The sequence below is a fragment of the Pleurodeles waltl genome, chromosome 10, assembly GCF_031143425.1.
Source record: "Pleurodeles waltl isolate 20211129_DDA chromosome 10, aPleWal1.hap1.20221129, whole genome shotgun sequence".
Taxonomy (NCBI): Eukaryota; Metazoa; Chordata; class Amphibia; order Caudata; family Salamandridae; genus Pleurodeles; species Pleurodeles waltl.
In genome coordinates this window covers 90089069-90101594 of record NC_090449.1, presented here as the reverse complement: position 1 = coordinate 90101594, position 12526 = coordinate 90089069, and the positions used below count along the sequence as shown (strand labels likewise).

The following is a 12526-nucleotide window of genomic DNA, read 5'->3' as shown; positions in this document are numbered from 1 at the left end:
ATCCTTTCAAACGCAGCCCTGATATCTCATCACATATTGTAGTTCTACATTTTGAAGTTTGGCAGCTTAGATGAGTACTCGTATAGTGGGTGGTTTCAGAGTTAATCATCAGCATTTTTTTTTATTCCCTCAGCACTCCAAAAACAGCTAGTCAAAAAGAAATGAACCAAATCTCCATATCTAATTCTGGGTCAGCATTTGGCAGTTTAGTTGAGCTCAAGGTTTACACTCTTTAGGAAACTAACAACTGGTGCAATACATAACACAGCATAACTGAAAATAATGGCCAGACAAGGAGAATTAACAAATAGCACACATCTATTATTAGACATTACTTCTTGTAACACAAAACAGACAGTAATGTCCAAGCAGGATTAAATACACACAACCAAAGAACCGTGTTTAACTTTAGTGTCACACAACACAATTTATCTAGGCCAGGAGGTCTCCAAACTTTCCTGTAGTAAAACTACTTATGTTCAATGGAAAGCACCCAGAGCTACAAATATAATTAGAATTTAAATAGTGACCAGACAAATTTACATGTTTGTTTTAAATATACACTTTCCTGTGTGGTGCCCAGCCTACAAAAACTGAAGAGCTACTTATGAGTAGCTCAAGAGCTACTAGTAGCTCAGAAGCTACTCGTTGGAGACACCAGGCAGTCTAGAAGGGCCATGGATGTTGGGCTCACATTACTAAGTTACATTCTTGGTCTGCAAAAGCTTCTCTGACTTAGAGTGAAGAATAGGGTGTCTGAAGACGACTACCTCTGTACAGTGGGTGCTGCGGGTTACACTGGTTTCAACTCTACGTATTCTACTGGCTGGGAGCTTAAGCAGAGTTGGCCTGACGAAAATGTCCTTGGCAATGCTGTGAGATAGTTTCTACAAACTGACCTAAAATGCTCAGTGATTATTTTTGGCTCTACTTGTAATGTTTTCTGAAAACATGTGGATTCCTCTAGTCACTGATACACCCTGGTAAGATGTTTGCTATGTTTTCCCTAATGGTGAGGCTACTATAATTGTGAACAAAGTCTATGTTTTTGCAGGCCTTCCAGACAATTTTCTTAACAAGAGTGAGGCACCATGAGGAGCAGATGCAGACAAATCACCTTCGAGAGTATACAAAAGGGCATTTCAGGAAGTTCTGACGCTCTTTTGAAACTGGCCTGCCGCCTCCGCCTTTCCTCCACCTCTTAATGGTGAAGTTTCAAGCCAGCGGAGGAACTGTTTTGTACAGATTGAGGAACCTATCAAATAAATGACATATGCTATACACTGATCATGTTTTGGAAGTCTATTAAATGCTACCTTTTTTGTAGAATGCTGATAAAAATACTGACTTTAATTCCTCTTCAATGGGATAGCTGTTGTGAGTTGTGCAAGCATAGAGTTTTGGATCAACAACCACATTCTTTAAGCATCTGTGTAAAATCATCATCACAATATCATAGTTGCAAGTATTATGGAAGTATTACTAAAGATAATGTATTTCACTCCAACTGATCTAAGAAAGATACCTTTAGTCAGAAACATCGAAACTAGACTTAAAAGGCAGATTAATATAAACTCTTCTGCAAACATTCTGTCATTTTCCCCACACACATTACTGCCACTCAACTGTGAACTTTGGGAAAACTTGGATGCACTTTATATAGTGACACTAATTACACCTTAGGTAAGCCATAACAGAAAGATGATTACTTATAAAAGTCATACATCTGAATAAATATAGCCACTCAACTGTTGTTTTTAAGTAACTGCTATAATTACCTGTATACATAGTTAACAAGGTCGAGAAACTGTGCATTTAATTCAAGGTCCTCTGGAAAATTCTTTTCAACATATGTCATCATTTTCACTAGCAAAATGGACTTCTCACGGAGCGTAGGAATCTAAATAAAGGAAGGAGCAACATTATTTGTTTAGTTCAACACTAAAGAAAGAAGAAAAGCGATGTCATGAAGTATTCTAGGCATCCTTTGCAGTGTTTGGCTGGCAACAAAGGATTTAACACGTGTCCTCTAAGGAGGATTTAACACATTTAAAGTCAAAGCTCATTGCTATATGTTTCAGTACACGTTCTTGAGTCAGTTCAGGAACATTTGTGGGTGTGAAAAAAAGTTCACTTTTCACAAAGAACATTTCTTGTGGGTGACTGCCCTAAGGTGAAACACTTTGGGGTCATATTTAAACACATATCACTTACAAGAGAGATGGGACTCAGAGGACTGTTGCTTCTTTTTCCACGTTTTGATTTGTTCTCCAGTATCCAGAAAATGACAAAAGACACGTTTCGACTAGCTCATAGCTACAAAAACCACTGAGACTTTCTTCCTCAACAGCCCCAATCAACCCAACAGAAAGGAGGTGAGGTAAGAATGCATTAATCAACATGACTAACTGCAAATATGAACGACAAAGATGGCACAAACCGGAACAAAAATACAGCAGAAGCACAAGGGTAAGTAAGTTCTCCATTTGATAGCAATAATAATGTGTTGCGGTGTTTATTAACATGGCCTTCACAAGAAGTGAAAAAAAAAAAAAACATGCTTCTTGAATAAATGGGCAAATGCAAACTGAGATTCGGACTGCTAGAAGTCTAAGCAACAACGTTGAGCATTGAAAAGTTTAAAACCCAAACATACTTAATCGTAAACTTAAAATATAATTATAATTTTACTGAATCAGTTTTTTTAGACCGTCTTATTCATACAACTATAGCTGAACCAAATTTCAACAAGGGAGCTACCTAGTGAGTACACTACAATGAAGGCAGAACATTTTGCCTTTAACTGATATCTTTGCTGGCTTTCAACACACTAGATGAATACTATATCACAGTTTGCTCCTTTTTTAGGCAATTTCTTACTGCCTCAGTGCAATTGGGGGTTTCTTGGCAGCATCCTGTGAGGAAACCTTTGTTTAGCATTGGTGTTCCAACACAGACAATACTGCTGCACTCAAAGTGGAATACCAGGTTCTTCCCTTTAGTTACTTACATTAGAAACTGGACACTCCAGGTGAGCACAGTAGAGCAACAGAGGTGTCAAACACGATTTAACAGAAGTTAGAAACTAAGATACAGTATGACAGATAGCTCACTACTGAGCACATCAAAAGCTAGAATAGGGCCTAAAGGCTAAAGGTAATCTGAAGAAGAACCATCAAGTTGTTTTACCACAATGCAAGTTTATGGGTCGAGGGCTGTGGGTGGGGTTAGGGTGCTGGTTCAAGGAATTTAATTGGAGACAGTCTGAAAACAATTGGTAAAGAGGATCAATCAACAGCATAAAGGTGTCAGACCAAGGGGCAAACAAGCTATTTACTTTCAGTAAAGATCTTTCTGATGGATACCTTTGGATTTCTGACCTCTTGAATATACTCAAAGCACCATCTTCTGCCAAGAAATGTGAAATAACTCTCCTGTGCCAACAGGTGGCACCTCTGCTCTGACCCAGATCAGTGATCCACTCCAGATATGATATCACAGATCTGTAATGATGCGTCAAACTGGCACACTGATGTCAGTTCCTCTTTCTTTTTTCCTCACCCTCAAAGGTGGAGAGGATACTGATGAGAATGACTGAAGGAGCAGTGTCTCAAAACTAAAATGGGACGTTAGTAAAAGTCGCCTGTTCACTCACAAGTATGGGGAGGCAAATGCTTTTGATAAAGAATATGGCGGTAGATATAACATCCACCAGTCTGGCTGTTACCTAACGTAAGCAAGTTCTTTGATTGATGCTTCTAGCTGCAGATTTCTCAAGTCTTGAATCAATACACAAGCAGTGGGTGTGAAAGGACAGTCAGCCTTCAGCACAGATCTGGCAAAATGGCCATCTCTATAGATATTGGAGTCAACATATTAATGCTGTGTGTAAGCATGGACAGAATCCCATGCTGAAGGGCAACTATTCAACACAGGAAAATTGTGGGACAGTGCCGAAGAGGTGGCCGCTGCCATGATGGAAAGGGCCCTGATGCTCTTAGAAGGCTTCTTCTAGGTTCGGCCACAGCAGATCTTCATTCAAATGACAATCTAGTGGTAACTTGACAGTTTCTAAGTCAGCGTGCCCCTTTGCAGCCAGTGTAATCCAAGAAACGTTGCTCAATCGCTGAAAGCGTATGAGTCCTGTCAATTTAGAAGCTAAAAAACTCACAAGGCTCAATACTGTGCAACCTCTCCTCCTCTCCAGTGGGATGAAGAGGACAGTAAAACATCGGGAAAGAGACTGATTCGATCACATGAAAATAACTGACCACCTTAGCAATTAAGTCCATAAGACCACCTTGTCTGGGAAAAATAAAGTGAATTGAGGATTAATAGACAATGCCTGTTGCTCACTAGCATATCTAGCCAATGTAATGCAAAACAGAAAGACTCATCATAGTAAAAAGTTACAAAGGACATCCGTGGGTGAGTTGAAAGGAAGAAGGAATGTGAGCACCAAAAGGTCTCACTAACGCATAAAAAAATGGAGAAGGAGATAGCAACTGACCAACCACTACAAAAACTGCGTAATTATAAGAGATTGACAAAACAATGGCTGGTGTGCAAACAAAGGAGGATGACAAACACATTTTAACTGTGTCCAAAGTAATTCCTTGCCAGGTAAGAGACAGCACAAATAGTAATAGATCAAATAAATGAGCCTCAAAGGGTGAATCAATAATCCTCCTCAGCGCAGCAAGAAACAAAGCAGGAAACCCCACCAAAATAAAAAAGGGCGAAGGGCAGAAAATTACATCAAATACATCTGTAGGAAGGTCAAAAGAGATTGCCCACTTAATTTCCAGGCATAACGGTGGAGACCCCTGAAGTTCAGATGCAGCACCTTTTTCTCCCACTGTGACAGGAGGTTGACCCTGAGCTGAAGGGGAAAGGAAAAGTGACAGGTGTAGCACATATGAGTACCACATCCTCCATGCCAATCTCGAAGATTATGATAAATGATCTCTGTAGTGTCCTAACACAGGCTGGTCACAATCCGAGAAATCAGAAGGACTGGAGCAGCTAGACAAATCACAAGGATAGGAGGAAATTTGTAGAGGAGATGAAAGTGTCATCTCAGATGAACAAGGTCTCCTAGGGTTCCCTGCAGCAGAACATGCATGATGCAGAACTTTGAGCACTGCTTAGGTCTTGTGAGTGGAAAAAAGGTACAAGAGAGGAGTGATCCAGAGGGTGAAGAAGGATTTGACAACAATCACATGAAGGTGCCACTATGGTCAGCAATATAGCGCTGACTTATTGTCGGTCCACAGGCTATGGAGCTCGCCATGATGTCCATAACCAGCCAGGGAGTGGGTGGGATGAGAGGCATTAAGTCCTGGGAGTGAAGAGCATAACCTAACTCGACAATCTGAGGACTCAATGATTCACAGTAATGGATTGCCAGCATGCCAAGTGAAAGGAGACGCTAAAAGAGATCTGCTTCTGAACAGGCTGTGAGGGTTGGCGAGCTTCAAAAGACAATCCTTTGGAATATCCTAGGGACTTGCAGTACTACCAACAGAACTGGCATGTAGGGGAAGCCAATTCCAAGGATCAAACCATGTCCGTCCCTTCTCTGGTATGGCTTGCACATTTGCTGAAAACATGGTGGATTGCAACAAAGCGTGGCAGTGGATGGCAATCAAGGAACACAACCTCAGCACCAAATTCACAATGTCCACACCAGAGTAGAGGAATTGAGTTCACCATGTCTTGGCCACCAGCCACAAGGTCCACACAAAGGTGGCTGGAAAGATGTGGAAGACAGTACTTCCTACATGACATGGTTCGCAACAAGAAATGAAACGGTTACTTACCAGCAGGAGTTATTTTGACTTGGGAAGGATGGGTTGAAATGTGGATTAGGTTGCAAACTGGTAGAGTATGAAGCTGGAACTGTATATGGTGTACCAAAATGAGGTATACTGTGCAAAGAATCCAGGGGGTTCCTTACTATTGCACTGAGGCTTGGTCTAGCAATCCCAATGTGCTCTTTTAGGGGGTAGTGTGGTCAAGCAGCCTTAGGCTTATCACAGAGGAGTGTGAGACATTTGCCATAGGCACACAGTCAATAATTGTGACACACAACTCAATAAGGGTATCCACACCAATTTATGAAAATAACAGATATCTTTATATATATTTAGGCACCAGAATCAATACAATCAGGTAAGTACGTTTTTCAATAGATATTATCAGAGGTTTGAAAAGTCGACAGTACAATGTTCTCAAACTGTAATGTTACCCTATGGGAGAGAAAACATATGTAGCAGACATGTACTCCACAGCAACTTACAAGACGAATCTTCCAGACTTAAGATGAGTATAGGGCAGGGTACTAGGCCACACCAATAGGTCACCTTGGTGGCCGGATTTAGTTCAGTGACAGGTACCAGCTGAAGTCAATGGGGATCGGTCCGGTCAGAAAGGTGCTGCAGGTAGGGACTGGAAGACCAGTCCAGGTTAACCAACAAGGGTGTTCAGTCCTTGCGAGACACGGGGACGTAGGGACACCTGTGGTTCTTTTCTCCTTGGTACAGGCAGCAGGGTGCAGAGGTGCCTGGGACTGTCGGTTTTCCGTCACCGGTGGCAGTACAGGTAGAGGGGGCCTGGAGAAAGACTGCAGGCATGCTCTGGAGGTCCAGTCAGTCAGAACCAACAAGTGGGCTCAGGTCTCCCAAAGCTCTGAGAGGTAGGGAAACCTGTGGTCCCCTTTTCACCAGTCCGGGCGGCCGAAGCCTGAGGTGCTATTGACTGCTGGGTTTCTGTAACTGGAGCCAGTCGCAATAGAGGAGGCGGGCCTACAGAAAGAGGCTGCAGGCATCTGTGTGAAGGTCACAGTGGGAAGACCCATGATTAACTTGGTCTCTGGAGAGACTGAGGATCACGCAGGCACTGTTGACCCAATTCAATTTGGTCTAGGGGACATGGGTGCAGTGGTGCTGTCCGGCATCGGATTCTGGCAGTCTGTAGTCCTCTCAGTGCTTGTTGGGGTGCCAGCAAGATGCAGGGAAGCTGCTCTGCTACTCCACAGGAGTTCCTGGTTCTGCGGCAAAGACTGGCAGTCCTCCCAGGCTTTTGGAGGCACAAACAGCTGCAAGACGAGGTGTCTTTGTTTCAACTGCCGAGTCAGCAGGCAGGCTGGCAGGGCTGGCGCGAGTCAGTCAGTGGTCTTCAATTCTTGCTGTTGTATGTCTGGAGTGTCTTTCTTCTTCAGGTACGTAGGATCCGATTTACAGGTGCCAGGGCCCCCCCCCCCCAAAATACCCAATTCAGGGGTTTTAGAAGAGTGTAGGGCAGTAGCCAATGCGCTTCTTACCCCTGGGGTCACTACAACCCCTATATGACCACTGCCTAAGGGAAGTGGGCATAACCCTTGGTCAGAGTTCCTAGTTCTGCCATCACCAAGATGGCAGACTTCTAAATCTCATATCCACATCAGGCTTTTCACGCTAGGGGTGGTACTGACCTGAGAGTCGACATGCCTCTCTGATTACTAATTTTCCTACCAGTCCAGGTGCCAAATGGGCCATGGGATTGGCATCTCCTCTGAGGGGAGCCAAATCTGCATACCAAGGGTGGTGGGCTCTCTGAAGCCCCCTGCCTTAGAATGCAGGACATCCTGTTGGGAGGGGTGGGTTAACACCTCTGCCAGAGCAGGCTCTGTTCCTGACCACCTGAGTGCAGAGGCTTTCACGCTTAGGGGTCAGAAACATGTCTGCTGGTGGCAGGCTGGCTAAAACTAGTCGGCCAGTACACCAGTAGTTGGTAGGTTGTCTCAGGGGGCACCTCTAGGGTGCCCTCAGGGTGCATGTATTAATAAATCCATCAACGTCATCAGAAAGGGTTTATTAATACGAGAGGTTTGATAGCAAACATCCCTAGTTTCGGAGAAGCAATCATGTAGCTGGGAAACTCATACTGACCAGTGTCCGGCACGTCAATAGAATGGCTTCCCTGATCACTTACTATGTCTAAGAATTGACAAAAAAAACACCAGGGACATATCTACACTTGCAGATATATCCACACATGCAATAATACTGCAACCTGCCTTAGGGCTGGTGTCCTGCTGAATGGTTTCACATACAATGCATGCCGTGTTTGTGGGCATGGCACACATGCTGTGTGCCATGTCGTGTTTTCAATGTTAGCCACGCAGCCTACAATTGCAGTGTGCATAAGCCAGGTGATGGGTCCCTGAGGCTGGCACAGTACATGCTGCAGTCCCTGGGGACAGTCTTTGGAACCCATGCCCACTATACCTGGAGGTACCATTCAGAGTTCTTTCCAACCCTTGTGCAATGCAACCGTCATTATGGTCATCGTGGGAGCTGGGAAAGGTCTCCCTATTCTCACATTTGTTAGGTTCCACCATTCTGTTTACCTCTGAACCCTTGCTGTGACAAACACTAGATCCTCCCAGCTGCCTATAGTTTGTGAAGATCTGTTGCAGAGCCATTCCACTGAGAGTAGCGTATGCAGTCTCACATGTGGTATAAGGGGGGGGGGGGGAAAGGGGGGGGGGGGGGGAGGGTGCATGATGCCATCACATCCATCAATTTCATGACAGTCCTGTCACAGATTGCCCATTTGGTAGAAGTGAGTTTGCTCTGCTATTGCTGTCACCCTCTTGGGGATTGGCAACACACATGCTGTTTTTGAGTACAGGGTTGCCCCCAGTAACACCTTCACCTGCTTCAGGAGTGGTGATCATTTCTTGTGGTTTATGGAGAACCTGCAAACACCCTTAGCACAGATTTTATGCCAAAGGTAGCACTTTGAACTGGTAGTGTATCTTGTCTAAGGCTAATCTGAGGAACCTAAGGTTCATTGCTATGTGTAGGTGAGTTGTCTTTTAGCTCTAGGGTGGGCATGTAATCTACCATTCTTAGGCACCTTTATTACAGATGTCTGCACTTCAGCCTTGAATCCAGAGGCCCTCAGACATGTGAGTCTCCTGAGGGTAATACCCACGCGCATCTGCCTGGTGGCAGTATCAGTCAGTCCTGATATGAGGCAAGAGTTGGTGATGTTCTTGCCCTACTACATCACTACTTTTGCTCTCTTTGTGGATTCCTCCAAGGTTCTGCATGAGTCCTTCCATTTTCTCTAATTGCTGGTGCCATACCTGTTGAGTGTGAGGAAACTGGGTGTATAATATGGAAAGGCTGTGCCACCACACCATGTAATACAATTACCCACCCTTTTAGGTCCAGAAGGTTTTGTCTGTAAAACCTTCAGCTCAACCCTAAGTAGCAGTGGCAATAAGCAGTGGCAATAAGCAACAATGCTTACCCAAAGGAACAAGTGCTAACCATTCAAACAGCATCAAGACAATTAAAGAAAAAATAGACATGACACTCAAGAAATTCAACACCAATTTATACAGAATTTAGAATTAAACAAATAAGATCCACTGGAGGGTTTCCGAGATATAGATTTTACAAGCAATAATATATCAAAGCAATTGGTAAAGTCAACAAATTAGACACAGAGAAACTTATTTAAAGAAAACGTAGTTAACTGTCAATGCTGTTAATTGGAAGTACTTAGGGTGACCAAATCTGGAAGAGAGCTAGTCAGTTGGAGTTGAATTAGCACTAAGTTCTCTTCGAAAAAGTTTCTAAGTGTCAAGGCGGTTGACTGGAAGAACTTGGGGAGACCAACTCCAGCAGGGAGCTAGTAAGAAGGACAAGCAAGGTCCTCAAGACACTCACCTACCTTCAAAGAAGAAGCACTTTCAGCAGTTCCAGGCACTTTGTCTATGTTGCAATTGATTACTATGGAATGGCCCTGAAGCAAGGAATTAAGACAACTGGTTTACCCTCTCTGCCTCCAATACCAGTCTGTCTACCTGAACAGTGGATCAGTCCTCCTCTCGATGGTACAAATCTGCCCTTCAAAGGTGGCTTCACTTTTGAATCTGCCTTTTGAGGTGAACACCCAAGTGGCTTGCTGTATGCGGGAGGAGACACCTCACTGGCCTGCAATATGTAATTTTTCTAACTCCTAAGAGTCGTTAGCACGTCTCTCCAGGAGGGCAGAAAGCGGTCTCATTGAGCAGGCTTCATGTGTGCCCGGGAATGCAAAGGAGTTTTAAGGGCAACAAGGTGACAGCTTAGCTAAAGCTGCACAATGCAACAAGTTTCATTAATTTTAACTTGCAATACAGGTCAGGCTTAACGTAACCAGTTTGACACCTTGAAGTGCCCACTGTGGTCGCACCATTCAGGAGTTAGCACAGCTGAGGGGGGGGGTCAGTGTGTAACCCTGTACATGCCAATTGGACAACCAAGTCTTTCCAAAGTAAAATGGTTGTTTGGCATGCTTCACTGCCAGGACAAGTCATTTGTTGCACCCTGCCTAAAGAGTTCTGGAGGCCTGCCAGAGGTGTGGCTTACACACATGTTGAGGGGAAGTGACAGTTTTGCCATTGCTTTCAATGGCAAAGTTAGGCCAGTAGATCGATAGAAGAGGGACCGGGAGATTACAGGTCCAGTGTACAGCCTCCCAATGTGAACGTTATGAAATTAAGAGTACACTGTTCCTATCTAAAAAGTTTATTAGGGTGAAAAATTACATATATATATATATATATATATATATATACAGGAGCAAGAGCCCTCATGCATCACAATGGATGACTGGCTTCATCATTGGGACAGCTCCTCGTTAGGCTGGTGCTGCAATGCCTAACGGGCTCCCCCCACGGGGGAGCTCTTACCCGGGGTGCTCAAAAAATCGCACATTCAAAAATAGTTTGTTTAGATAAGGTGCCCAATTCGGAGAACCCAAAAATAAGTGGAGTGAATAGAATGAATTAAAATTGGTTCATCATCAACAATTGTCACTCATAATTTAATCAGTTTTATGTGATGAAGACCAAGATTAAAAACAAGGTAGAGAGTTAGGGTGATGAATAATGGTCACCCACTCCCAAAAAACGAGGATAAACACTATACGGTATCACTCTATGACAGGTCTACATGTTTCGCGTCGAAGTGGTCCAGCCGGATCCTATGACGCTTCTTCAGGACCAAAAGGAAATCTACTCCAAAATGTCAGAACTAATATTCAACAATGTCTAAGAATAAGTAGTGACTTACTTAGTTCTACTCGTACACAAAAGGTCGCCCTAAATAGATAAAACATAACCCTTGGTCAGGTTGTGTCAATAAAAATGCAAAGTTAGTGTATGTGTGAAGTTAGTAAAGTTTACGGTGTCTCACACTTGTGCAAAAAATATATATAAAAGTTAGCTTACCATCCCCAATTTCAGGATAGTGCTTAAAAGGATCACGGACAGGAAAAGGAACTAATATTCTGTTGATGCACAATCAAGAAGAGTTAGTATAATGAGCAGTTCACACATATCATTGGTTCACAGATCGCCAAATCAAATACTACTCCGCATGGCTGTCATTATCAGTATTAGTATGACTTTCATATCAGCAATGAGAACCATTGTTCATAGAAAATTATCATGAGTTAGTGATGATGGAGAAATCAGTGATCATCTCAAAACTACAATCATAATTTGAGGTTACAAGGATTCTTTGTTAATGGAGAAATCAGTAATCCTCTCCAAACTTTAGTCATAATTATATGGTAAGAGGGACTTGACGTGAATGATCGTTTTTGAAACCTCTTGCCATCATTCACTAATAACACGGCTGGGGCTTATATAAGTCTGAAATATTATCTAGTTTAGCATAAAGTCAACGATCGAAGAGAGTGGATAAAACACTCATCCGAGTCAGTTACATGATTTGTAAAGGACAGTTAACCGTACACAAGTGAATACTCGTCGTATGTTAGTGGTTAAACCGCTATGTTCAAGATACAGAAATCGGCATTAGACACACGGAAAAAAAAGGGGGGGGGGGAATAAGGTAGACGGAAAAAAGGTCCAGGAACAGACTTACTTCTCATTCCTTGACAGTCGGCTGATTAACCTACCCTCGAGACCCGTGCCCTAGTCGAACAGAGGTCCGACGTTGTGCCGGGGTTTATTACGAGGAAATCCGATGAGCGAACCCGGAAATACTTGCCGGTTCGCATGTAGTGAAAAGAGAAAACAGACTACGGCCGTAGTTTTTTTGGGCCTGAATAAGGGACTACAAATACAGAGTTGATTTGTAAAACTAGAATAGAGAATGTACGATACACTTAATCGAAAAAAACCTTTTTAGGTGAACCGAATGGACGTACATATAGCTGGAAACGCGCATGATATATATAGCGCATTTTGACAAGTGTGTATGTTGTAATGTACTTGACAGGGCTCGCAGGGCATGGAAAATGTGAGGATCCCCATGGAGACTTTCGGATATATTCCAAATACATGGAAAAAGGTAGGAAAAATATGAAAGTAGAGGCAAAAATAGAATTACTATTAGCTAATTATAATCGATGCTAGTTCAGAGTTATACAGAGTTAATGAGGAATACTCAATGTGTTATTCAGCAAAAAGAGGGGAAGGCAAGGAGTTATGATGAGAGGACGGTCCAAGGTATAT

General features: G+C 43.2%; 1 protein-coding gene across 3 annotated transcripts in view; it reads right to left on the bottom strand.

Moving 5' to 3' along the window:
* Nucleotides 1-12526, bottom strand: part of TRRAP (transformation/transcription domain associated protein) — a 1102174-nt gene that overhangs the window by 262034 nt on the left and 827614 nt on the right. For all 3 annotated transcript variants that reach the window (XM_069209830.1, XM_069209829.1, XM_069209828.1), the window contains one exon: nucleotides 1779-1900. In XM_069209830.1, coding sequence (XP_069065931.1) covers nucleotides 1779-1900 — 122 coding nt within the window. The remainder of the gene's footprint in view (nucleotides 1-1778; nucleotides 1901-12526) is intronic.